This window comes from Miniopterus natalensis, chromosome 18, assembly GCF_054644295.1.
Source record: "Miniopterus natalensis isolate mMinNat1 chromosome 18, mMinNat1.hap1, whole genome shotgun sequence".
Lineage (NCBI taxonomy): Eukaryota > Metazoa > Chordata > Mammalia > Chiroptera > Miniopteridae > Miniopterus > Miniopterus natalensis.
The window spans coordinates 36,501,414-36,528,318 of NC_142098.1; the positions used below are offsets into that span (position 1 = coordinate 36,501,414).

General features: G+C 53.1%; 1 protein-coding gene across 1 annotated transcript; it reads left to right on the forward strand.

The window, feature by feature from the left end:
- Positions 1–719: 719 nt before the first annotated feature.
- CLPTM1 (CLPTM1 regulator of GABA type A receptor forward trafficking) lies at positions 720–25,449 on the forward strand. Its single transcript, XM_016212636.2, has 14 exons — positions 720–791; positions 6,382–6,491; positions 12,182–12,305; positions 13,342–13,500; positions 15,869–15,986; positions 18,643–18,728; positions 19,399–19,519; positions 19,754–19,998; positions 20,675–20,768; positions 22,737–22,927; positions 23,192–23,287; positions 23,600–23,735; positions 24,328–24,495; positions 24,716–25,449. The coding sequence occupies exons 1-14, from the start codon at positions 720–722 to the stop codon at positions 25,009–25,011; spliced, it is 2,016 nt and encodes a 671-aa protein (XP_016068122.1). The 3' UTR covers positions 25,012–25,449.
- The last annotated feature ends 1,456 nt before the right edge of the window (positions 25,450–26,905 follow it).

A 26,905-nucleotide genomic window follows, 5' to 3' on the forward strand; every position in this document is an offset into this window, starting at 1 on the left:
CAGTCCAGAGGCCCAAGGTTTGCTCGCAAGACTACCAAGAGAATGCGCATGCGCGCTAAAGTGGTGGCCCGAAGGCTACGGGAGGGGCCGACAGGATCCAATTTGGGGGGTGTGGTGGCCGTGAGAACCCTGAAATACAGCGGTGAATGCACAGGAAGAATATAGCCTGAAGGGAACTTGTCGAGGGAAAAGCCTGAGTTAGGAAAAGAGGTGAGAGGGCGAGAGTACCCGGCAAAAGCCCCACTCTCTAGCTCTGGGTACGGTGTCCAGGAAGGTTCCTTTACTGCAGGTGGGCGTGGCTGAGCCTAACCTTTTGAAGCCTTACGGTGGCCGGGAAGGAAAGAACTCGAAGAATCGGCGCAGTGAAGCGGGCAGGACGGCCTCGAAGGCTCACATCACTGGAAGAGGCGGGTTTATTGGAGGGGGGGGGAAAGGAATGGAGCCTGTGGGAAGCGCACATGTTGGCCGAGAAAGTTCTGGAAGTTCGGAGCAGGCGGTGTGTCCACCAGGTGAGAACAGGCTACTGGGAGGGGGAAGTACGGTGGCCGGATTGGTTCCTTCGTAGCCGGAAGCAGCTCCCTTAGAGGCGTGGCTGAGGCGTTCTCGCCGGGTACGGTGGCCGGCGGGTCGGGGAAAAGGGTGAAATCTCGCGCGATCGCGCTGGCGCCGTCGGGGACGGGGCGGGGCTGGCGGCGGGGGCGGGGACCCGGAGCGGGAAGATGGCGGCGGCGCAAGAGACGGACGGGGCCGGCAGCGCCGTGGTGGCGGCCGGAGGAGGCGGCTCCGGTCAGGTACGGAGGCCGAGAGGGGCCTGAGGGGTTCTTCCCCACCCGGGGGTCCTCCCACGGGGCGTGTCCTGCCCCTTTTCGCGGAATCCCGTGCATCGGGGGCTCCTTGCCCAGAGGGACCTTGAATACCGGGCCCAGGCGGCCCGAGAGGCCGGACAGTGCGGGGAGCGGGGCCCTGTTACGCGCCAGGTCCCCTGCACGCTCGCGCTGGGTGGCCACCAGGCTTATTGCTCGAGCCGGAGACAGTGGCGCGGAGGGACGCAGACTTGTACCCAGGTTGCCTAGGTTCTCGACTCCCGATTCCAGGCTCCCCGGCCGTTCCCGGAGTGGTCTGGCGTTCAGGGTCTCTTGCAGTGCCTGAGTTATGGGCAGTGATTGATTAATTGGGAGTTTTGTCTCTCTGGGGAAGTTAGGTAATCATCGTAAAGGTCACAGGCTGTGGAGGTTGACAGACCCATTTTACAGATGGGAAGACAAGGAACAGCGAAACTAAGGCGCTAGCAGAAGGTCACCCAGGTTGGGTTTGGGATTCATTACATGTAGCAGCTACCAGACATTGCTGAACCAGGGAAGTCAAGACTGGGATGGGTGTACTTTTATCATAAACTAACCCTATGGGGGAATTAGTCCAGCTGCTGGTGACTTCTGACCCATTAACTAAACTGAGGCTGCAGAACATACTAGCTAGTTCAGGCAGCCACCCTTTATGCATTAAGGGAATTGATGGAGTGACAGCAAGGTGCTGTCGACCCACCCACCGGGATGTCACTGACATGTGGGAGGCAGCACAGGAGAGAAGAGCTCAGGTTGGGAGGGGAGAATGAAGCTGACTTTCTCTGACCTTGTGCTAGTTCTTTTCTCTCTTTGGGCCCTTATTTCTCCAGTGGTAAATGGAGGGGTTAGACAGGAGGGCCAGCCATGTGATGGGCCACAAAGATGGCCACAGCTGTGTCCCTGCCATCAGTGGTGTGGGAGAGAAGACTGGCATGTAAAGAATTATAATCCTGGAAGACTAGGGTGGTGACAAAAGTCTGTATCTGGGACTGAGGAAGCCAAGAGGAGGGGCAAATAATATCACTTGGGAGGATACCTGGATGAGATTTGTGTGATAGAGCCTGACCTACCTGGTTTAACATCTTCATCCAGGGCCTGGCCCTGGGGGCAGCCTCAGGAAATGTTTGTTGAATTAGCACTCAGTTCCTGTCTTCAGGGGCTTCCCAGTCTTGCTGAAAGATCTTTTTCCCTGTTGATTACTGTATGTGTGTGTGTGTGGGGGGTGATGGGACAGACTAGAGCTCAGGTTGCTCTGATTGCCCTGCGCTTCCAGAGACCCCCGCTCCCTCCCCCACACCCTAGTCTTTTCTCATTCCATCTCTGCTTAAAACCTTTTGATAAAGTACAAATGCTTTAGCAGATCAAGGCCTTGTACGATCTGACTTCTTTCGGGCTACACGAGGATGTCTCAGCCTCAGCACTTACTGACATTTTGGATTGGATAATTCTTCACTTTGGGGGGCTGTCCTGTGCACTTTGGGATATTTAGCAGCATCCTTGGCCTCTACACACTAGGTATCAGTAACACACGTACCTCTCCCCATTTGTGACAACCAACAATGTCTTCAAACATTGCTAAATGTTCCCTGCATGAGAACCACTGGATGAGAGAAGCATCTTCCACTCTGAAACTCTTATTTTCAGGAGTGTGCCTCTCTATCTCTTCCTCATAGCCTGTGCACATGTTTCTCCCTTCTTTACCTGGTTGATCCTTACTAGTCCTGTACATCTCAGATGTTCTCTCCCCTAGGAAGCCCTCTCTGACCCTTGCAGACTGGGTCAGGGCTCCCACAGCCTCCTGGGCTCTCCTGTCCCAAGCCCTGCCCACACTGGGTTGTCACTGTCCATCTATCTCCTCCACTGGATGGGAGCGTCTGGAGGGCAGAACTGGGACTGTCTTGGTCATCACTGTGTCCCCAGCAGAGGACCTGACACAGAGCAGGTGCTCAGTGTCTGTAGAATAAATGGATCTTGAGGCAGAGGCTAGGCTGAGGTGGAATTCCCACAGTGGATCCAGGTGCGCAGTGAGGACATGCCCGAAAGCCTGTCTTCACACTCCCAGCCCTGGCCCAGCTTCATGGTCTTAGCTATTTCCTGGGCCCCTTAGTGGGTGTTCCTGGGGATTGTATGTGAGATTGGACATGTGGGTCCAAGAGGAGGAACTGTGTCTTAGTCACTGCTGTGTCCACAGCCACCACCACCCTGCCCTGGCCTGTGGGGTCTAGACAGGCCTTGGCAGTCTCATGCTCCAGCCAGCCTGCTCCTTCTTCAGCCGGGGCTGAGATACAGGGCCCACAGATCCAGCATTCATTCCTTCAGTTAATGTGTGTTTTGTCCCTGCTATAGGCTATGCCTGCCCCATGTTAATGCTGGAGATAAGCTGTGAACAAAACAGAGGCCCTGCCTTCTTGGAGCTCACGTTCTACTTGAGGGCTTTAGGGTAGGGGTAGAAGAACAGAGAGGGACTAACAGTGAGTATGATGAATAGTAAACTGTATAGTGGGTCAGATGGTAAGAAATGCCATGGACAGAAGTAAAGCCAGGAGAGGGATAGGAAGTGAGGGGTGGGTAGGAGGGTTGCAATTTAAACAGGGTAGTCTGGGGCAGCCTCTCTGAGAAGGTGGCATTTAAACAAAGACTTGAAGGAGATGAAGATGGGAGGCATGTAGATACATGGGGGAAAAGCCTTTCAGGTAAAGGGAACACTCAGTGCAAAGGCCCTGAGGTGGGAAGTGCCTAGTGTGAGGAAGGAACAGTGAGGGGGCTGGTGTGGCTGGAGGCAGTGAGTGAGGGGAGATAGATGAGAGCAGAGAGGCAGGGAGGGAGCCAGATGAAGCCCTTGGGGGCCATGGTAAGGACTTTGCCTTCACTCTGAGGGAAGTGGGAGCTACTGGAGAGCTACCTTTTTATTGAGGTATAATTTAGATACTGTAACGTTCACCTGTTGTCAGTATAGACTTCAGTGGCTTTTAGTACATTTTGCAGTTGTGCTGTACAACGTCACCACAGTCTGGTGTTACACCACTTGCACCCCTTCAGAACATTCCCATGTTCCTTTGCAGTCACTCTCTGCCCCTAGCAGTGTTCCTTTTTATTGCTGAGTACTATTCTGTTGTACAGATTCATTACAGTTGTTCATTCATCCATTGAAGGACACTTGAGTGATTTCTAGGTATTACGAATAATGCTGAGATGGACATTTTTGTGTAAGCTTTTGCGTGGACATGGGTTCTCATTTCTCTTGGGTAGAGATCCAAGAGTGGGATTGCTGGTTTGTGTGATGGGTACACATTTCACTTTAAGCATCAACTGTGTTTTTCCAAGCAACAGCTTCATGTTTCCCACCAGCAGTGTGCAGCCATTCTGATTTCTCCACACCCTCACCTGCTCTTGTGGCTGTCTGTCTTTTCGATGCTGGCCATCCTAATGAAGTGACATCTCATTGTGGTTTTCATTTGCATTTCCGTGGGATGGTTGCCAGCCAATTTGTCCACTATTGTGGATAAGAGAACAGACCTGGGAGCCAGCTAGATGTGAGTTCAAATCCTGGCCTGGCCTTAAGCTTCCATTTCTTGACCCACAATCAGCTCAGACCTGCTGGCAACCCTCACTTGGCCCCCTGGTGCTCCCAGGAGCAAGACTAGCCCTGAATGAGGGCTGAGCCTGCCTGATCTCATCTGCCCCTGCCCAACCCTTTCCCTGAACCTTTCCCTCTCCCCAGCACACTTTTCACCCAAATGTCAAAGACAGCTCCTAGGGAAGGCCTCCCTGACCCCCCCAATCCAAGGGTTGTCATGATCTCCCCCTGCTTATTTCCTCCAATGTACTTTTTCTGTTTACCTTTTTCTTTTATTTTCAATCCTCACTTGAGGATATTTTTTCCATTGCTTTTTTAGAGAGAGTGGAAGGGAAGGAGGGAGAGAGAGACACACATTGGTGTGAGAGAGACACATTGATTGGTTGTCTCCTGCACCCGCCCTTATGGGGTGAGGATCGAGCCTGCAACTGAGGTACATGCCCTTGGCCGCGGGCTGACACTCTAACCACTGAGCCAGACCAGCTAGGGCCTGTTTACCATTTTTAATTACCCTGTTTACTATTCTGTAGGTGTTTTCCCTCTAGATCCTGAGCTCAAGAAGGGCAGGCCAGAGCTGTGTGGCTACCACCAGTCCTACTGCCTAGCATAGGGCCTGGCACACAGTGAGTGCTCAGGAAATACTTCTTTCAACACATGAAGGAAATCTTTTCTGAACAAAGTATACCTGTATTTTCACAATCTGGCCCTTGAGTCAGAAAGGGGAAGGGTCAGAGAAGTGATGCGCCCAAGATCTCACAGCTGGGAACGGTGGGACAAGGCTCCCACCTTCTATCATGGAGCTGTCCTGCACTTGGGAGATGACAGGGAAGAGCACTTGCTGGTAGAGGGACAGGGAGTGACAAATGACACCTTTAACAAACACTGGCCTCAGCTCCCTGGCAGCCCCATCTGGCCAGGGGGCCTGCTGTCCCTGCTCCCCAGGGCTTTCTAAGCGACAGAAGAAGACATTGCAGAGGAGTGGGCTCGGGGCTGTGGCAGGGGGAGGGCTGAGCAGTGGGGGCCTGAGCGGGTGGATGGAGGTAGATTTGGGTAGCCAGGGTACTGGGGGCAAGCCCTTCAGGGAGCATTTGTTTATTCCACAGGTATTTATCGAGCCCCTGGGTTGGGTAATGCTCCCACCTGACAGTTCTGGCCCTGCCTCTGGAAGGCTGAGGGGTGAGGGGACAGAGCTGGGAGGATGGAAGAGGGCAGGACGGGAAGTCACCAGGTTCAAGGAGAGAGGCGGGAAGAATTTCTCCATCTTGGGCCTTTCCAGACATTCTGAGCTTGTTTCCAAGCAAAGAGCCTTCCTTTGGGCAGCCCTGCCTGACTTGCTAGCCTGCCCACTCCGTTATCCTGCAGCTGCCGTCCTTAGCTTCCCTGAACCTCCATTTGCCCACATGGAGATGTTTGCAGTTCCAGCCCACAGGATGGCGTGTGCTGTGTTTGTGGCACTCACCTTTGTTGTGGCTCACAGCAGTGTGGCTCACTCTCTGGTTGCATTTTTCTATGTCTGCCTCGCCTGCTGTTTCAGGAGCTTCGGAAGGGATGAGCCCTGCGCAGGGTCAGCCACAGAGGAGGCCTCAGGAACTGTTTGCTCAGGGAAGGACCTTCCAGATAAACCCACGCTTGCACCTGCCATATAGTCCCTTCGGCATTGTCCCTCATAGTCACCTCCATATCCTTGCTCCCTGGGCCCCGGGCCTGGCCCCAGGGAGCAATGGCTAGTCCTCAGAGTCAGACTGTGTTTCTCACCCCCTTTGTTTCTGCACCTGCTACTTCCCTCATTGTCTCCTCTGCACTGGCCACTTGTTATATTTTAGGTCTCAGCTGATGTCCCTTCTTCCAGGAAGCCCTCCCTGACCCCCAGGCTGGACCAGATGCCCCCTTTGTGCTCAGCCCTGTGCCAGGCTGCATCCAGGTTGCATTCTCCCTCCTTATCCTGATCTTTGTCTCCTGCAGGTGACCAGCAATGGCAGCATTGGGAGGGACCTGCCAGCGGAGACCCAGCCCCAGAACCCACCCCAGCCAGCCCCCAATGCCTGGCAGGTCATCAGAGGTGTGCTGTTCAGGTGAGCAGATGCTGCTTTGCTCTTGTTCATTGAAAAAAGTGCAAATAAGAAGAAAGGAAAGACTCCTTGAGGATGGCTATCATTTCTGTATTGGTGGGGAGCCATATTTTTTTTCTGCATGGTAGAATTTTTTTAATGTGGTAAAATATGCCACATTATTAATATTCTAAGGCTGCTGTAACTAATAGAACAAACTGGGTGACTTAAACAACAGAAATTAATTTCTCACAATTCTGGAGGCCAGAAGTCCGAGATCAAGGGCATGTCTGGTTTCTCCTGAGGCCCCTCCTTGGCTTGTAGATGACTGTCTTCCAGTATCTTCATCTGGTCTTTCCTCTGGGTGCCAGTGTCCTAACCTCCTCTTCTTCTGAGGACACCAGTCCTATTGGATTAGGGCCCACCCTGTGTACTCACTTAGCCTTAGTCATCTCTTTAGAGGCCCTGTCTCCAAATATGGTCACTGAGGTAGTGAGGGTTAGGACTTCACAAATGAACTGAGTACAATTCAGATGCAACATACACATTACGTGAAACTTACCATTTTAACTATTTCTGAGTGTAACATTCAGTGGCGTTAAGTATATTGACATTATACAACCATAATCACCATTCGTCTCCACAACTTTTTCCCCTTCCCAAATGAAACTCTGTCCCCATTAAACACTAACTCCTCATTTTCACTTCCTGCCAGCTCCTGGCTCCCAGCTTTCTACTTTCTGTCTGAATTTGACTGCTCTCAGTACCTCATTTAAGTGGAATCATATAGTCCATCTTTTTGCCACTGGCTGCTGCTGATCCATTTAGCTGTGATTCGTATGGCCATTCCTGGGCAGTGGGAGCACAGGGTGTGCCTTCTCTAAGCCTGCCCTCTGACTGAGGCACTAGGGAGATACTGGGTGGGGTGGCGGAAACAAACCTGGGCTGGGTACTCTCTCTGCCTGTCTAGATCTGGAGACAGGGCCTTTGTTTATCCATTGCAAAATGGACATTTCTTTTTCTTTTGGGGGAGGTATTTTAGGAAAATGGTTAAGAGATCATGCCATGCAGTCAGGCAGCCACTTTCTCCCCTTATTGGTTCTAAGGGATTACAGAACATCGTTGTTTAAAACAGTCACCCCTTTGGCTAGGACCAGATGCAAGGGAGCCTGGGAAGTGTGGTCTTTATTTTGGGAGACTGAGCACCCTGCTGAAAAGCAGGGGCTCTATTTCTGAGGAAGAACAGGATAGTGGTTCAGGGGGAGCAATGTCTCATCTCTTCCATGCCAACTTATTAGCCCCCCCCCCCAAACTTGTAACTAATACATGCTTACTATACAAGATGAAACAATTCAAACAATACAGAAGAGTATAAAGAAGAAAGTAACAAGGAAGTATAACATTTGGTGGTCATTCTATAAACACATACCTGTAATTGGCCTTAAATGAGATTATAGAAGGATGCTCACAGAGTTGTTCAAAATAGAGAAAAATTGGGAGCAGCCTGCTTGTCAAAAATAGGGGATGAGTTACTGAAATTGGGGGGTGGGGAAGGTAGCATCAGACGGTGTCTAAGAGCCCAGGCCTGCTCTTACACCTCGGCCCTCCCCCCCTACCTAATTTTTGTGACGTGGTCAGGTGATTGCCCCTCTGATGCCTGATTTTCCACCTCAGAGAGAAATCCTAAGTGTTCGCTCACGGGTCATCAAAAGAGCCCTGGCTGGTGTGGGTCAATTGGTTGGGCATTGTCATGTGCATCGAAAGGTTGATGGTTCGATTCCCGGTCAAGGCACATGTCTTGGTTGTGGGCTTGATCTTCTTTCAGGGATGTGCAGGAGGCAGCCAATCGATGTTCCCCTTTGATCAATATTCTACTCTCACATCGATGTTTTGTTTTTGTTTTTTTTTCTTAAATATATCTTTATTTTCAGAGAGAGGAAGGGAGAGGGAGAAAGAGAGAAACATCAATGATAAGAGTTGTCATTGATCAGCTGCCTCCTGCATGTCCCCGACTGGGGATCGAGCCTGCAACCTGGGCATGTTCCCTGGCCAGGAATCCAACTTCAGTCTCCTGGATCCTAGGTCAATGCTCAACCGCTGAGCCACACCTGGCCAGGCTCACATTGCTGTTTCTGTCTCTCTTTCTCCCTCCCTCTCCCTTCCTCTCCCTTCTTCTCTCTCTAAAAGTCAGTAAAAAAAATCTTTAAAAAGCTGCACACTCAGTCAAAGTTGACTATGATTGCTTTTGTTCACTGTTTAAAAAACCTTTTCACATATATTATAAAGAGATACAGCTGAAAGCCCACAATCCTTGATGTAGCCACTGATCACATTCTGGTGGGGGGCAGACCTGCCTTCCTGGTGTCCTCTGAGACAGTCATACAGAACACTGAGAAGCTGTGCAGGAAAGAAACTCCACATTTTCAGCCAGAACACTCGCACGTCATTCCTGACGTACCCCAAGCTGCTTCAACTGCGGAGCTCCTGTCAGTCTTCTCTGTTCCTCTCCTCCTCCCATGTCTGAAAGGACTCAGCATTTTCTTACATATCAGTTTCTTTCTCTGCTCCAAGCAGCTATGAATAGGGATTATTTTTGTCTTTCCCTTCATTTTTACATGAGGCAGCCTATTTTACACAGTTCTGCACCTTGACTTTTTCATTAGCAATGTATCTTAGAAATCTTTCCACATCGGTGCATAAAGGAACTGCCTGCAGATAGGCATTTTTTATACAGCCACAGCATAGGCTAATTTCCTTCCTTAGAGCCGGGCAGCCCCAAACATCAGTTCAGAGTCTCTCCTGGAGCTCTCAAAATGGAATCCAGGCTTTGTTTGGATGGGTCTGTGAACTCCCCGAAGCTTCGAGCAGATTGCATTAAATGGCCTTTTTTGAGGGTAGGCTCCATGGTTCTTAGCACATCCTCACATTCCACCAGTGGTTACCTGGGGAGGGAGTGGGATGGGAGTTGGGTGGATAAATGGATGAGGGGCGGCAGGGAGAGTTTTCACTGTGTATCTTTTCATAAACAAGTTTTTTCTAGATCCATGGAAGTGATATCTGTTTAGGGTGGGAGAGGAGATTTAAAGTCTCTTTTATTTGCTTACTCTGGAAGGTTGAAAAGGGTTAGGTAAGGGCTAGTCCCCTGTAGGCCTGGCATCCTCTGGCGGGGACTTCCTGGCCTAGAATGCATGGGTGGAGGGCAGTGTCCACGAGGCCTCTGAATGGGTCTCCAGAACTGGATGTATGAGTACATACAGATGTTCTTGTGTTCTTCAGGGTGCTGGGGATCTGGAATTCTGAAAAGGTCTGGTCCAATCTTCCTTGCTTTATAGGGGACCTGGAAGACCATAGGGGTTGGAACCCTTACAGGTCACACACTAAGCCAGGGCAAAGCTGCCAGTGGGCGTCCCTGCTCCCACACTCTCCTGTCCACTCAAATGGGAGCTTCTCTTGGAGGCGGAGGGGTCCCCAGAGATTTTTGGTGCTAGACCTTCTCCAGCCGTGTGCGTCAGGGACTTCTTGGGGAGGCAGCAGATGGCTCTCTGGGCCATGGCTCCTGAGACCCCACACCCCAGGGCTCCATGATTCAATAGGCAGAGACAAGTTCCCCTGCCTGATCCTGCCCTTTGGTGTGTTATGGGACTCAACAGGGAGGCACCCTACCCACACCAGAATTCCCTCGTATTTTTCCATTCCAAAGCTTTTTGTATGCCTTTTTCCTATGATGAAAATAACAACTAACAGCTAACACTTCTACACGCTGGCCAGGACCATTTTAACCATTTTTAGCGTATAGTTCCGTGGCATTAAGCACATTCACGCTGTTGTGCTACTGTCACCACCATCCATCTCAGAACTTTTTCATCATGCCCAGTTGACACTCTGTTCCCATTAAACACTAACTCCCATGTTCCCCTCTTACCAACCCAGTTTTGTTGTGTTTTTAATATAGGCTATTACACAAAAACAGACTCATTCTATACACCTTCATCTTGCCTTTTTCTTTTAATAGTGTATCCTGGAAATACCTCCGTCAGTTACAATTCTAAGACTGAAATATTGTGTCAAGTCAATTTTGTGAATTGAGAAAATGACTCTAAAATATTTATTTTAACTAAAATAGGGTCATTTCATTTTTAATTTTTTTCTATCATGTTATCTGAATATGGTACTTCTGAAGCTCTCCCAACATACATTTTGAGGGTCTTATAACAAATTCTGAAACTTCAAAGTTCAGTGGTTTTGAACTCAAATTTTTGTTTGTTTCTACTGGTTCTTACTCAGAGTGTCTTGTTTCCTTGTGCACCTGCCTTATCTTTGGTTGTGTGTTGGTCATTATACTTGAAAAATTATATTTAGGAAAAATTTCAGGCCTGGGATGAACACAGTTTCCTCCAGAGAGGACTTGGTTTGCTTCTGCTGGCTCCCTGGGGCATTAGCCATCCAGGCCTCCCTAGTTCCAGGCTCCAGCCCTGCCCACCTGGTGTATGACTCCTGGGGAGCTGGGCAAGCTTGCTTCTTGTCATCCTGGGCCTGGAGCCCTGTGGGGTCTTAGCTTCTTAGAGGGTAGGTCCCTGGTTACCTTGTGCGGGCCCCCAGGCTAGCATTTCTGTAACCCATCAAAATACCTAGCAAATGTTCTCAGTCACAGAAAGAAGCTTCCAGTACCCCTTTACTCCTTTGGGTTCCAATCTTCCCTCTGGTTTCTGCCGGGTGAATCTTCAGTCATCCATTCTTCAATGCTTTGTTGTTGTTAATCCTCACCTGAGGATATTTTTTCCATTGCTTTTTCAAGAGTGGGAGAGAGGGAGAGAGAGAGGGAGAAACATCGATGTGAGAGAGACACATGGATTGGTTATCTCCTGCACCCACTCCGACTGGAGCCAGGGAGCCAACCTGTGACCCAGGGATGTGCCCTTGACTGGGAATTGAACCCATGACCCTTCGGTGCTTGGGCTGACTCTCTGACCATGGAGCCACACCAGCCAGGGCCATTCTTCAGTGCTTTTAAGAATATATATTGACATAGGTTCCTGTGTAAACGTAATTAAAAATATATGAAAGAGAACATATATGAGCAGTATATATTCTTGTTATATCAAGGTATGTAATTATATATATAACGAACATTGATAGTCTTAGTCTATTCATTTTGATGAAGTTTTTCCAAGTTGTTTCCAGCAGGAGAGTTGGTCTGAATAACTTAGCCCATTGCCACTAAAAGTCTGGACTAATCCATTAGTTACTGTCTGCCTCTCCAGTTTTCAGTTGAGGTTTCTATAATGTTGCTCTCTGAGGTTCTGTGCTTGTAAAACACTGGAATTTAAATTCTTTGGGTTCTTTCATTTTGGGATTCCAGGGGATTGGGACATTATGTTTTCTAGGTCTGAGGTTTTGAGGGTCCAAGCCCCTGTACTCTGTGGTCACCAGGAGATCTTGGAGGTCTTGGCATAGGGGGTCTGGCATGGAGACCAGGGCAGTGCCAGGCCCCCACCACTAGCAAACAGTGGCATCTGGGGTTTCTCCCTGGACATGGCCTTTGGGGGCATCTTATCTCTCACCAGTCCTGTGACTGCCTTCTCAGAGACCCTCCCTACTTGGTCACCAGCCCCAGGCCAGGCCCCAGCAAGTTCGAGTCAGGAAGTTAGGTGGATCCGTGTCGGAAGGAAAAGGCTTGGTTGGGGACTCACCACCTGCCCTGCTTCTCTCCTCAGGATCTTCATCATCTGGGCCATCAGCAGCTGTTTCCGCCGAGGGCAGGCCCCTCAGGACCAGGTGGGCCCCGGAGGAGCCCCACGCGTCGCCAGCCGCAACCTGTTCCCCAAAGACACTTTAATGGTAACTGCTGGTTAGGAGGCCAGACAAGGGAGTGGCAAGTGCCAGGGAGGATGTGGGGGAGTGACATGGGCAGTGATCTGGTTCCCGGTTACTGTCAGGTCTGTGAATGGGTCCAGAGCTCAGGAACTCTGGGTCTGTCCATAACCCATGAAACCTGTCACCCAAGTGACACCCATAAGGAAAAAGTAAATTCTTTTGGTCTGTGGGGGTTCTACCTCTGGGGAAGAGGGACATCTAAGGAGTCACTCATTTGTTTAAAAAATATCTTAACATGGTCCTTAATGTATTTTATTTCAAAATTATGTTCAGGCTTTAAAAGTTGCAGGGGAGGGAAAGGAAAGAAGAGGCCGAGGAGAGGCGGGAGTGGGCAGAGGCAGGGGAAGGAAGAACCCAAAGCAGTCGGGTATCAGGAGCATCTGAAACAAGTGTTCAGACCCCAGTAATCCAGGCTCCTCCCACTTTTGTGGTTCTCTACAGTTCTGGGATTCCCAGTTTCCCAAAATTCTAGTTAGCAGGGTGACCATTGCTTGGCTGTTCTTGGTCAGTGGGCCTTCAGGGCTCTGGACAAAGATGGCCATGGGGACTTGAGAAAGGAGGGAGTTCTCTGAGGCATGGCTTCCCTTTGTACTCAGTAGCTGGGTGACACTCCTGCAGATCTTGGCCATGCTTTATCCGTAAACCCACAGAGCTCTGACCAGGAAGGCCATAAGAGGCCAAAAAGGAAGAAGATAATTCAGGGAGGTCCTGATCCTTTCTAATCCCAAATTCTGATTGCTAGGCTGACCGTTCTTTAATTGTTTTTTACTCATAGACATCACAGACTCAGACCAGACTAGATGTAGTGGGGGAATGAGAAAAGAGAGAATTTGTTCTGCTGGCTACTATTCTTTTCTTGCTAACCTTCCTTTTTCTAACCCCAGCAAAGTTATTCATATTAGTGTGCTGACCACTAGCCCAGTTCTTTATCTACTCTTTTTCTGTCAACCTCAGAGGCTCTTATGCGCAGCCCTAAGCTCCCCCCCTCTCCTCCCAACAGAACTTGCACGTGTACATCTCAGAGCATGAGCACTTTACAGACTTCAACGTCACATCAGCACTCTTCTGGGAGCAGCACGACCTTGTATATGGCGACTGGACTAGCGGCGAAAACTCAGATGGCTGCTATGAGCACTTTGCTGAGCTTGACATTCCACAGGTGGGCGCATCTTCTGATTTCTGGCCCGAGACTGCTTGATTTAACCAATTCCCAGTCCTGCAACTTGGAGTTTAGGCACCAAGTCTGGCTATACCCTCAGTTCACATGCTTTGTGGCCACAGGCAGGTCCCTGAGGTCTCTGGGTAATGGCCTCCTCACATCTGCATGTGGATGGAGTTGGACTTGGCCTAGAATCCTGCCAACTACCTCTAGGATTGTGTTTCTGTGCCTTAAACCAGTGAAAGATTAGTAATCCTTGGGGCTGTTCAGTCATCACTAGTTTGTCAGGCAGCCCAGTTTGAAAATAGCAGTTAACGTTGATTAAGCACTTATTCTGTGCAGGTCACCAAGCTAGGCCAATTAATGTAAACTTTCCAGCAACCCTATAAAGTGGGAACTATTCTCTCCAGTGATGAAGACACAGGTACAGAGAGGTTAAGTGACTTACCCAAGGTCACACAGCTAGTGAGAGATTTGAACTCAGGCTATCTGGCTCTGGATTCTGGCAGCCCCAGGTTCAAATCCTGCCTCTTCCAAGAAGCCCTTCCTGACTCCCAGGCTCAGGCAGCCACCCACTCTGGGCTCTTCTCACCCAAGCCCTGCCTGTGCTGTAGGTTGTCACTTCCTGGACATGGGTCTCTCCCCACCATGGGACTGTGAGCCCTTTGAGGGTAAGGCTGGGACTGTCTTGGTAACCACTGTGCCCAAGCTCTATTTAGCAGGGAGGGGGCTGGGTGCAAAATCAATGAACGTTGAACAGTGAAGTTGCTGAATCAATGAAGTTGAGGTTTCCTTGGGGCTGCACTCTCATTTCTCTTTAGCTGGTCTCCTTGGCCCCCTGAGGGGGAAGGGGGTGTGTCTACTCTGTCTGTCTGTCTTGGTCTGTCAGGGTGGCTAGACACAAGGTGTGGACACAGACTTTCTGAGGCAGATAAACTAACCTGTGCTGATGGGCTGCTCCCACCAACACATGCCCAAGCCCCAGGCCCTTCTTTCCCTGAGGACCCAGTTAGCCTGAGGGGCAGCAAGCCAGGCACGTAAAGCCACTCCCAAGGACTTGGATCTGGCCCACCTTCCCACAGCTTTGAGGTGGGAAGGCGTTTCAGTCGCACCTGTTTTTAATTTATGGAGGTGACTGAGTCACAACATGGAAGGCCAATGCCATTGAAAGAAGAATTAATTACTTAACGTTTCCCAAGAGGAGGAGGCTAGCCATGTCACAGAGGGCCACATGGAGAACCCCCAGGTTTATACAGGAGCAGCAGAGCAAAAGGGGAGGCCTAGGCCAGAGCCTTTACTGGAGTTTCCGCAGGAAAAACAGGGCAGGGCAGGGAAGCAGCTCAGAACTGGCTAGTTTGGATACTGTCAGCAGGCTCTGGGATAGAGGAGTGGTCTCCAGTTGTCTGGTTTCTGGTCCCAGGTGAGTTAGGGCTGCTTGGTGTGTGAGAGAGGTAGATGAAGGGCGTTGGTGGGTGTGGACTTGGGGTTGGTTGGTTTGCATGTGGAAGGCCTGTTCCAGGGCAGGTGAGTTGTTCATGGTCTGTAGGAATTAGCCCTGCAGGGGTAGTCTCTTCCCAGCCAGCTAGGTCCCCCAAGATGTTAAAACAGCATAAAATACAAAAAAACCCACGATGAACACAGAGGTGGACTTCAAAGGCTGGGAAGTGAGGAGGGTACAGTGTGGCCAAGTGAATCCAGCTCTGCGTGAAGATCAGAGAAGGCTCGGATGTGCCCTTGCCACCCACTGCGTGCCCCAGCAGGTGGCCACCTCTCTTCAGTATTCTCCTCTGTATGTGATGGGAGTGAGCATAGTCCCCCCACCTCGGCAGAGAGATGGTGAAGGGCACAGGCAGAGAGGTGGGATGCAGATGGTGAGAGGCAGAGTGGCATAGGAGCCCACAGACTGGGTTCGGGTCCACTCACTGCACATTACATAGGCTCTCTGTGTGAGCCCCAGTTGGCTTTTCTGGAAAATGGGGATAAAAAAATGACCACTGCCTGAGGTCTTCGTGTGTTGCAGGAATGTGAACCCAGTGGGTCTGGCCCCCTGTTTGACTGTTTGAATGAATTAAAGTCATTACTGAGCTTCTACTTCGTGCCTGAGGGACATGCTAGGTGCCCTGGGATAATCCTGACTGCACTGCTGTGCCTTCAGCTCTCATGAGCTGCACCCTGCGGGTGGCACAGAGGCTCAGTGAGGGGAGGGGCTAGACCAGGATTCGAAGCAGAGTCTCTCTGACTCCAGTGTTGTGCTCTTAACCACTGAGCTGCATTGCCTGCCCAGCTAGAGTGTGGGGGTGGGGAAGCTGCTGGGGGTATGTTGTGAGGGGCTTTAGCATTTCCTTTTCCCTCTGCGCCTGCCTTGCAGAGCGTTCAGCAGAACGGCTCCATCTACATCCACGTCTACTTCACCAAGAGCGGCTTCCACCCGGACCCCCGGCAGAAGGCCCTGTACCGCCGGCTTGCCACGGTCCACATGTCTCGGAGTAAGTCAGTCTCCGCAGCCCAGGCAGCCAGCAGCCCGGGCGTCCCAAGTGCAGGGCCGTGAATCCCAGGGCCACAAGGACTGGCAGGAACACTGCCCAGGGAGGCTGGGATTGGCGGGCCACCTTTTGTGCTTCTGTAGACATCCCTTTGGCAGACAGGAGAGCAGTGGGCTTAGAAAGAGCAGGTGGACAAGGGGACTTTTGAAGGGGAGGTGATGGGCCAGCTCCTGTGCAGTACCTAGTTTGGTAGACATAGATGCTCAAGAGTAGCCTGTGGATGGACAGTGGGTCGATTGACACTCCAGAATAGCCTACGAATGGACAGTGGGTTGACCCACACTCTAGAAAAGTTGTATCCCTGGCTGGGTGGCTCGGTTGGAGCATCCTCTTGTACACCAAAAGGGTTGTGGGTTCATTTCCCAGTCAGGGCACATACCTGGTTTGAGGGTTCAATCCCAGGTCGGGCCCTAGATGGTTTGGCTCAGTGGTTAGAGCATTGGCCCGTGGACTGAAGGGTCTCAAGTTCAATTCCAGCCAAGGGCACATACCTCGGTTGCAGACTTGATCCCCTGCAATGTTTCTCTCTCTCTCTCTCTCTCTCTTCTTCCTTCCCTCTCTCCCTCTCTCCCTTCCACTTTCTCTGAAAAGCAATGAAGAAATATCCTCCTGTGAGGAAAAAAAAAAAAAAATCCCCAGTTGGGGCTGTGTTCAGAAGGCTACACTGATGTTTCTCCCCCCTACCTTTCCTCTCTCCAAAATCAATGAAAATATATTCTTGGGTGAGGATAAACACAGGATTTAAGAAGTTTAAAAAAATATCCCAAAGGGTGATCATTTTTTTGTTATTATCTACACTGGATTGAACAAAAAGTTGGTGACCCAGTGCCCCATGTGTGCCAAGCGCTGTTTTAAGTGAGAGTGCCTAGAATGTGCTCTGCGGATGTTCTACCCGCTGCCTTCCATGTAGCGGGATCTGTGAGGGTGGGAGCAGAGGCGAGCTGAGGAGATGTGGCCTGCAGGGGCTGTCCCTAAGGACATGTCCCCAAAAGTGGGATTCCTCAGGGGCCTGGGATAGAAATGCCTGACACCTCAGAGGTTGCCTTGAATGTTACCCAGGTGGGTGGCTGCCTGCTTGCATCTTCTTTACCCTCATCAGTGCCATATTTTTTGTGATTTTGCTTTTGGTGAAAGATCCTTGTTGCTATTTTCACAGTCACTGTGACAGGTGTCGGTGTGGTCTGCAAAGTAGAGTCTGCAGCCTGGTGGAGCTGGAAGGCCCCCCAGGATCACCCAGGCTTACCTCACAGCTGAGACCCCTTGGAGCTGGCCACCCAAGGTCTCAAATGTGTCAGTGGTAGAAGTGATGGATGATATTTGTGATAACAGTAAGAGCAGCAGGCCCTGGGCTGAAAGCCTAAGTCCGTTTCTGGAAATGTTTTTGAACTTGAGCTTGTGTGTAGAATCCAGAAGCCTCCAGCCCTGGTTCTGAGTGGGTGGGAGGGATCTGGGCCCTGTGGTTTGTGTGTATGTGACTTGCAGGGACAGTCCCCCTGGCTGGGCTCTCTAGTGGTCCTGCGAAGAAGAGGTGGGGCTTTTATCCCCATTCTCTAGAGGGGGGACAGAGGCCCAGGGAAGTGACAGCTCTCCAATGTCCCTTAGCTTGTGTGAGACTCTAGGGCTCCCGCTCTTGGCAGCTCCCTTCCCATTTCCCCATCTCTCCCTGGCCCTCGGGGGGCAGAATGGAGAAGTCACAGGAAGGGCAGGCTGCATTTGTCCCAGTATAAAGAAGAGCTGAAAAATACCCAAGCACGGTGGAGGTGAGGAGATCAGGCATAAGCAAGCACCGGCCCCTTCCTCCTGGAAAGTCTTGGCAGGTGGCAGAGAGCCTGTGGCCAGCCTGGCCTCTGCAAGAGGAAGTGAGGTCTCCTCTTGGCTGGGGATTCACAGCCCCAGAGTATTTCTCACACTGGTGGTTCTAGGCCTTCTCCGGAACCGTCGCAGCTCGCCTGTTTATCTTCATGTGTTCCACTAGTCAGCACTGGGCCCAGTCCCGTGTAGGGGATATGTCAGTGTTGAAAATGGACTTATCCCCTCCTGGGGTTCACAGACAGGTTGAAGGGACAGACAGCAAACACACCAATGGGCGGGTGAATTGGAGGCAGTGATGGACTGTTGTGAAGGAAATACAAATGGCAAGGAGCACGGCTGGCGGCCTCCTTGAGTTGGATGGGCAGGGAAGCCTTGTGGAAGAGGGTTATTTGACCAGGGACTTAAAGGGTGAGAAGGAGCTAACCAGGAAACTTCCAGCCTTGGGTACAAGCCAGGGATGGAGCAGCGAGACTGAAGGCCCCAGGTTGGTGCATTTGGCACAGTTGAGGGGGGAGAGGAGTAAGGCCAGTGAGGGTGGGAGGGGCAAGGGCTGAGAGGTAGGTGGGGCTTGTGAGCATCTAGCATCAAAGACACCCTGCTTGGTGTCACTGTAAAGATGGGAAAGTGGGGCTGGATGAGGTTTGAGAGGGCAGCTCGGACTTCCAAGTCACTGTTATCATCAGTTGGCAATTTGGATAATGGGAGCTGGGAAACCAGTGAGCAGGCCTGTATACCGCAGGTGCCAGCAGGTCTCATGTCCACCCCTCTCCCTGCCTCCCCTCCACAGTGATCAACAAATACAAGCGCCGGCGGTTTCAGAAAACCAAGAACCTGTTGACAGGAGAGACGGAAGCTGACCCAGAAATGATCAAGGTAAAGGAGCGGAACTCTTGGGTCCTGGGGGCGTCGGGCGGTTCACAGCCAGCAGCTACACAGGCTCTCGTCTGGTACCACCACTGAGCTGTTGTGGGGGCTCGGTCATCTCTTCACCTCTTTGACCCTCAGTTTCCCTCTGGAAATAGGGTTAGGAAGCTGAGCTACCTCTCAGGGAATGGGGGGCCCGGGGGATCCCATTTTCACATGGGAAGACTTGCCCGCAGTGTCATAGCCAAGAAGTCAGGCCCAGAGTCATGCCCAGGCAGCCAGATAGAGTAGGGACCAATAATGAGCCTCCAGTAGGAATTCTTCTGGGCAGGCTGGGGGTGCCAGGGTGTTAACCTGTGCTGGGTGCCAAGAACCTTCCTCTCTGCAAGGTGGACCCAGGCAGGCGGACCATGAGTATGGAGGCTGCATGCAAGGTCCCCTTTGCAGCCTGGCGTATGGTCCCATCTAGATCTGCAGGCCTGAGTTTTCTGCTTTGTCAGGTGGCTGGGTATCTAGGGTTGTGGAGTCTGTAAAGGCTGGCATGGGGGCTGGCCCGGGTGAGCCCTTGGCCAACAGTCACTGTGACGGTTGCTCTTTTGCTGTCACGATTGTCACGGGAGACTTCAGGAGGAAGGGAGAAGGTGCCTCTGAGGCCCACTGCTCCCCTACCTCCCCTCAGAGGGCCGAGGACTATGGGCCTGTAGAAGTGATCTCCCACTGGCACCCCAACATCACCATCAACATCGTGGATGACCACACACCGTGGGTGAAGGGCAGCGTGCCTCCGCCCCTGGACCAATGTGAGGCCCCCAGCACCCTTGTCTCCTGGGTCTCCATCTACCCAAACTCCCCACCCTGCCCCACCCCTCCCTAAATACTCCCCTTTCTTCCTTGTCCCCGTCCTCCAGTCTCTGTCAGGGGGCCCATCTGAATATCCACCTTTGTTCTGGAAGGCCTGAGGGATCTCCCTACCCTTGCGGGTGCCCATGGCTATAGCCCAGGCTGAGCAGTGCCCCTGCCCCACTTGCCTGCAGATGTGAAGTTTGATGCCGTGAGTGGTGACTACTACCCCATCATTTACTTCAATGATTACTGGAACCTGCAGAAGGACTACTACCCCATCAATGAGAGCCTGGCCAGCCTGCCGCTCCGCGTCTCCTTCTGTCCTCTCTCGCTCTGGCGCTGGCAGCTCTATGCTGCCCAGAGCACCAAGTCACCCTGGAACTTCCTGGGTGATGAGCTGTACGAGCAGTCCGATGAGGAGCAGGACTCTGTGAAGGTGAGGTGGGGGTGGGGGTGGGGGTGAGGGCTTCCCAGCACCCTCCTGGGCTGCAGGCGGGGAAGGGGAAGTGGGCCAGGCTAGTAGCCTGGACACCTCTGGCCAGTGCTCCCCTGACCAGTTTCACAACCTCCCAGCTGCCCTCCGCACCTTCAGTCCTGGCTGATATTGGGATCCCATCTCTGAGGCTTCTGTGGTCCTCCTTGTCACAGCTTTTCTGTCCCCTTGGCCAGGCCCTCCAGGTCTGGACCTCCCCTCTCTGCTCCTGTTCCATAGCCTATTTCTCTTTGTCTTTGGGCTCTGACGATGTCTCTGCTCCCTGTGGCCTTGAGTATCTCCCGGTGTCCTTGTCCTTCTCTGCCTGTGTCTGATATTGAGACTCGGTTGTGCTTGCCTGCAGTTGTCTTCCATTTTGGGTTTATGTTCCTCCTCCGACTGTCCTTTCATCTATCTCTCTGTCTCTCCTCTCTTCTATATGTCTGCCTGTTTCTCTCTATCACTCGCTCGCCTCTCCATGCCCATCTGTCCATCTCTGGCTTGTGTGCACTCTCCCTCTCTGGGCAGCCCCAGGGGTCAGGCATGTGAGCAGGTTCTTCTGAGCATCCAGGAGGAGAGGTGAGCCCCCCAGCGAAGGGATGGTAGCGCTCACAGGCATCTCCCTCCACCCCACCTCTAGGTTGCCCTCCTAGAGACCAACCCCTACCTGCTGGCACTCACCATCATCGTGTCCATCGTCCACAGTGTCTTTGAGTTCCTGGCATTCAAGAACGGTAGGGGTGGGACCCTGGGGCCTATGAGAGGCCATGGGGGGCTGAGGATGGGACCATGCTTGGGGGGGATAGGTTTTGCCCCTCTCTCTTTCCTCCCCTCCCCACAGGTCTTCTCCCTACTGGGGAGTCTTATCAGCCCCACTCTCCAGGGGCCTAGTGAACTGGCGAGGATGGCCCCAAAACTCCCAGTCCAGAAACTCCCATCCACTGGGTGTGGTGCCTGGGGAGGGGCTGGACTGGGGAACTCCGAGGCCAGGAGCAGGGAAGCCCCAGAGCTGCTCCCATTACCCTGCCCAGCAGGTTGCCTGCTGGGAAAGGCCCCTCAGGGCTGAGTGGACAGTGCCCACCTGAGTGGGAAGGTGACAGCCTGGTCCGCAGAAGACCCCTATATTCCAAAGGCCAACAGTGCTGATGGCCAGGGTTTGAAGGGACTGCCCATGGGGCAGGCACTGTTCTGAGTGCCCTCATTAATTAGCCCATTGAGTCCTCAGCCACAGCCCCATGAGGAAGCCTGTTGTTACCTCCATGCTTACGATGAGGAAGCAGAGGCTCAGGGAGGTTAGGTAGCTTGCCTGTAGTCACACAGCTCCCAATTGGCAGAGCCAGGATTTGGACCCAAGTAGCTGGCTCCAGCACCCATGTTCATCCTCTAGGCCCTACCAGCCACTCCTTCCTTTCCTAGAGAACCCCAGTCTGAAGGAGGCCTGTGCTCTGCAGCTTCTGGAAATGGCAGCAGTAATCAATATTATTAGTATAAGACAATATTGCCAGGATTAAGAGTTACATTCTAGAAGACTGTAAAATCAGAACTGAACAGTAAGTGCCAACCACTGGTAGGGAGTCTGTCGGCTGTGGCATGTGGAGCACTCACTGTGCCTGGGCAGGTGTCGGTTTACAAACACTGCTGTTGACTGAGCTGGGTCAGCTGAGATCCCTCTTCCTGGTGAGAAATGAAGGCATATAGTGGGTGGTCACTCACCCAAGGTCACACAGCAGGGGTGTGTGCCCTGGATGAGCCCAGCTTTATACCCCATGCTGCTGCCTCCCTGGTCTGGGTCAGGACTTGGATCCCCTGACCCCCACCAGAACCCCATCTCCAGATCCATCCTCCCTGGTCAGGATTGGGGGGTTTCTGTGAATGTTCCCTTTAAGTCTCAGGGTCTGATGGGGGAGCCTGAGTGTGCTGGAGCTCCAAAATCAACCAGAGCAGGTGGACGGCCAAGGCTCACAGTGCAAAGCTGGCCCTGTGTGACCGCAGGCCTAGCTTCGCCTCTAAGACAGGCAAAGATGGGAAGCCACTTGTGGCTGCAAGTATTAAGCACTCAATCCAGGCAGGGTCAGCCGGTGCTGTTATCCCTGTTTGGCTGACAGGGAGCCCAGGGCTCAGAGAGGGCTGACCTGGGTTGGGTCCAGGAGCAGCATTGGAAGGGGCTCCAATTGGAGACCAGAGCCTGGGGCCCTTGTGTGTACCCCAGTTGTCTGTGGGCCACTTCCACAGAAGTGGTTTCAGGGTGGTGGGTGGAGGGGATGGTTTCGGAACACATGTCCTAGGTCTTCCCAACCAGGGGAGGCAGCCTGGCACCAGGGTGGACAGCCCAGGTCTGGTGTCACAAAGACCCAGCTTCTGGTCAGATTATGCCAGGCCAGGCTGTCAGACCTTGGGAAAATGGCTTCTCTGACCAACTCTTAGCACCTGGCACATGGTGACATGACAGCAGTCAGTCACCAATCGAGGGACTGCATTCTGCGGGCTGGTGTCAGATGTGAGGACTGCAGAGGTCCCGCCTGTCCAGTGCTCCAGGGCGCACCCAAGCAGCAGAGGCACTTTATAGGGGAGGGTCCATGTGTACCCCCTCCACCCTTGGATGACCCAGCACCTCCCCTGGGGTCTGAGGAGGGTGGGGCCTGAGGGAGCCACAGGAAGGACTCAGCTCAACTTTGTGGCTTCCCCAAAACTTCCATGCACAGACATCCAGTTCTGGAACAGCCGGCAGTCCCTGGAGGGCTTGTCTGTGCGCTCCGTCTTCTTTGGAGTTTTCCAGTCTTTCGTGGTCCTCCTCTATATCCTGGACAATGAGACCAACTTTGTGGTCCAGGTCAGCGTCTTCATCGGGGTCCTCATTGACCTCTGGAAGATCACCAAGGTCATGGATGTCCGGGTAAGGCTGGGTGGCCATGCTGTTTTGGGGACTGCCAGGGGTTGGGAGGGGGTTGTCTGGTCAGCCAGACCCTGGAGCTGGCCCCGGGTGTTTCCCAGTGCCTGCCGCTCTCCCAGGACCAAGGGGATTTTCTTACCAGGGGATTTTTCGGGTCACATGTGGGGCAGGGGAACTGGGAACAGTGGGGAAGGGCAGGGCCTGGAACAGGCATGGGGGGCGGGAGCCAGCACGGCAGCTGACCACGGCCTCCCTCCCTGTCCGAAGCTGGACCGGGAGCACAAGGTAGCAGGAATCTTCCCCCGCCCAACCTTCAAAGACAAGTCCACATACATCGAGTCCTCGACGAAAGTGTATGACGATGTGAGTACTCTCCTCTCCAGTGGGCCACAGGGAGGGTTTCCAAGCACCACACGCTCCTGGGCTACCAGGGACGGGCCGTTGTGGGGGGAGGGACAAGACATCTGCCTGCTGACAGCGCTACGCTTTATGGTCTGTGTCACACCCTCTAGTGTCACCCACCTGCCATGTATACTTCCTCTCTGAATCCAAAGTTCCCAGGGCTGCCTGGAAATTCCCCTAGGCTGGCCTGCCAGACCAGGTGTGGGTGGGTGAGGCAGGGGTGCCGGGTGGGGCCGAAGGAGCGGGATTCCAACCCAACCCTGTGCCCCGTAGATGGCATTTCGGTACCTGTCATGGATCCTCTTCCCACTTCTGGGCTGCTACGCTGTCTACAGCCTTCTGTACCTGGAGCACAAGGGCTGGTACTCCTGGGTGCTCAGCATGCTCTACGGCTTCCTGCTGACCTTCGGTGAGCCACTTATGCCACGCTTGGCACCCCGGGTAGTGCAGGTACTCAGCAGATGGTCCTCCGTCCCCGCTGGGCTGAGCTGGGGACTCACCAGTGATCACATCAGCCCTGCCCTCCCTGGCCCTCCCAGTGCTCAGGGTCCAGTGTGGGAGACAGACTTGTCCCTAGACGGGACAACCCAGGGTGGGCAGGGGTGGCACATGGGGAGCCTCAAAGGGATGCCTGGTCCGGCCTGGGGGTCAGGGAGGGCTTCCTGGAAGCTGTGACAGCGCATTTAAGTCCTCGTCCTTGGGACCCACACAGTAAGCAGTGGACAGGACTCACAGCATGCGATGGGTGCTGGGAAGGGTCAGGGTGAGGGATGCACGTTAGCTGGTGGTCAGGGAGACCTCTCCAAGGAGATGAGACACCAAAGGAGAAAGCCGTCCAAAAGCCCTGAAGTAGGATGTGCTTGGGGGACTGGAAACAGCAAGGCAGCCATTGTGGCTGGAGTGGAGTAAGGGAGGGCAGGGAGGCCAGGAATGAGATCAGAGAGGTAGAGGATTAGGACACCCCTTCCTCTGCTCACGGGTGTGCTCTTACCACCACCAAGGCTTCATCACCATGACACCCCAGCTCTTCATCAACTACAAGCTCAAGTCTGTGGCCCATCTGCCCTGGCGCATGCTCACCTACAAGGCCCTCAACACCTTCATTGATGACCTGTTCGCCTTTGTGATCAAGATGCCCGTTATGTACCGGATCGGCTGCCTGCGGGACGGTGAGGCCTGGTGGGCGAGCAGGTGGGGGCACTGGCGGGAGGCTCCCATTGGAGCTAGGACTCAGGACTCTGGGCTGAGGGAGGTGCCCTGTTCCCAGCCTGGGGGCTCAGTCTGAGGGGGCTTGGCCCAATCTTTGCAGGACCACCCTGTCCCACCCCCATCTGATGGTGGGCCAGGCAGGCCCCTTCCCCTCACACTGCCCTTTCACCCCACCTCTAGATGTGGTCTTCTTCATCTACCTCTACCAACGGTGGATCTACCGCGTCGACCCCACACGGGTGAACGAGTTTGGCATGAGTGGCGAGGCCCCGACAGCAACTGCCCCCATGGCCGAGGCCTCAACAGCAACAGGGGCCCTCCCACCCCCACCCACTCCTGACCCTGCCACAATTACCACCGCCGCTAGGGAGGAGGCCTCTACGCCCATGCCTGCCAAGCCCACCCAGGGGGCCAGCTCTACCACCGAGCCCCAGGAAGTCCCTCCAAAACCAGCAGAGGACAAGAAAAGGGATTAACTGTTCCTGGTCATCATCGTCTGCTCCGGCTCCTGATGACCACCGCCCCTGCCGACCCAGGCCCCTCGCCTCCCTTCCCTATTGCCCTTTCCCCTGGACAGATCGGGCCGGGGCGGCAGGAGACCCCCCTTTGGGCCAGGGCCCAGTGCATGGTGTCAGGGCTGGGGCAGGCCAGGGCACATGGTTTGTGGAGGCACCGTCTGTCTGTTCGTTTTAGCCACCTTGCCCGCCAGCCCAGCACCATTGGGAATCATGGTGAAGCCGAAGCGGCACTGCTGAGGGGGTGGGCCAGGCAGGGGAGAGGCCAGGGCCCCTCTGTGGGATGCCCACGGCCGTCCATCATCTTGTCCCTCATCCCCTGACCAGCCCCCTCCTCCCAGACCGCCGTCCTTTAACACAGTCTGAATTTAATAAATTCATGTGGGTGTTTAACTTAAACTTAACCCCCCCCCCTCGTGCCCTCCTTCCTCTGTCACCTTGGAGAGCAGGTATGGGTGACTCTCAGGTCTGGGAAGGAGACCTGCAGGGTGAAAGACTCGGTAAAGTGGGGACAGTGACCCTCTGGGCCAGGCTCCTCTCTTACCCTTCTCCTCCTCCCAGCTGCCCTCTGATGGGGCTTCCATAACTGTTCCCATTTCACAGATGGGGAGGCTGCTTGCCATAACCTCACTGCACCTATGCTCTTACCCATGAGGCTGTGTCTGGCTGGCTGAGGCTCGATGCTTTGCCTGTGCCTACTTATTGGCTCTGAGCCTCACGCTGCCAGGCAGGATAGGAGCCCAGGCCTGCTTTGTGAGCAGACACCCACTGCCTGATCTATTTTTCTCCAGGCTTCCTCATTCAGCAGTCCAGGGACCCTGGACATGTGACCCCCCTTCTCTGTACTTATGAGCTTGCCTCCTGAGCAGGGATATGGGGTGAGCCCTCACTCAGAGTGATTCCCAGCTATAGTGCTTAGAGATGTTGGGGTGTCGTCAGCGTCCCCAGAGCTGCCAGCACCAAGGACCCAGCCACGCTCTTAGTTCGTGGCTTGTGTGCCTTTCCAACAGTTCAGTGCTGGGGCTCTTCACCCACTTTATAGGCAAGGAGACTGAGGCCTCTGGGTGTCCCTGCACTCAGAGGGATTGGAACCCCAGATTTACATACTGGGAGGTGGTCTCCATCACTGCAGGAGAGAGGAAGCCTGACTTTTAGACACACACACACATCCAGAAGTGTGGATCTTGATGGGGCCCGCATTGACACTGATGGAGAGACTGATATACTTGGTCAACAAATGCTCCCTGAGCCCCTGCCCTGGACATTGCCCTGAGCGAGGGGGTTCTATGTACACAGCAGGGACCAAGACAGCCCCAGGTCTGCCCTCAAGGGGCTCAGCCCAGCAGAAATCCTGAGCACTGAGGATTTCTGATATTTTCTTTCACTTATTCAACAAACAGTTGTGAGGCCCAACATTCGCAAGGGGCAGAGGCTAATCAGGTGGCCTCCTCACGCTATAATAGGAGTCACTAGTCCATGCTCCTTATGAGCCAAGCTCTAGTCTAAGAGCTGTAGGTGGTTTAAGTTTACCTTATAGACCATTGCTATACCCTCATCTCCACTACTTCCCCAGTAGTCTCCACTCCAGCCTCCTTGCTATTCCCTCAATATGCCATGCATGTTCCCACCTCAGGGCCTTTGCACTTGCTGTTCCCTGTACCTTGAGTACTCTTCCCTAGATATCCACATGGATCCTTCACCATTTCAGCTCTTTTGCTCAGATGTCATCCCAACTTCCTAACCCAATAGTACCCTCCAAACTCAATCCATATATCCTGCTTTATTCTGTAATACTGTCATCACCTCCAGACATATATTTGCTTATCTATTTTCCATCTGTCTCCCCCACTTTGAT

Bases quoted from the DNA above. Each gene is read 5' to 3' on its own strand.
- CLPTM1 (XM_016212636.2), top strand. From the start codon at position 720: ATGGCGGCGGCGCAAGAGACGGACGGGGCCGGCAGCGCCGTGGTGGCG. The intron at 792-6,381 runs GTACGGAGGCCG...TGTCTCCTGCAG, and splicing joins GAGGAGGCGGCTCCGGTCAG to GTGACCAGCAATGGCAGCAT. The intron at 18,729-19,398 runs GTAAAGGAGCGG...ACCTCCCCTCAG, and splicing joins CTGACCCAGAAATGATCAAG to AGGGCCGAGGACTATGGGCC.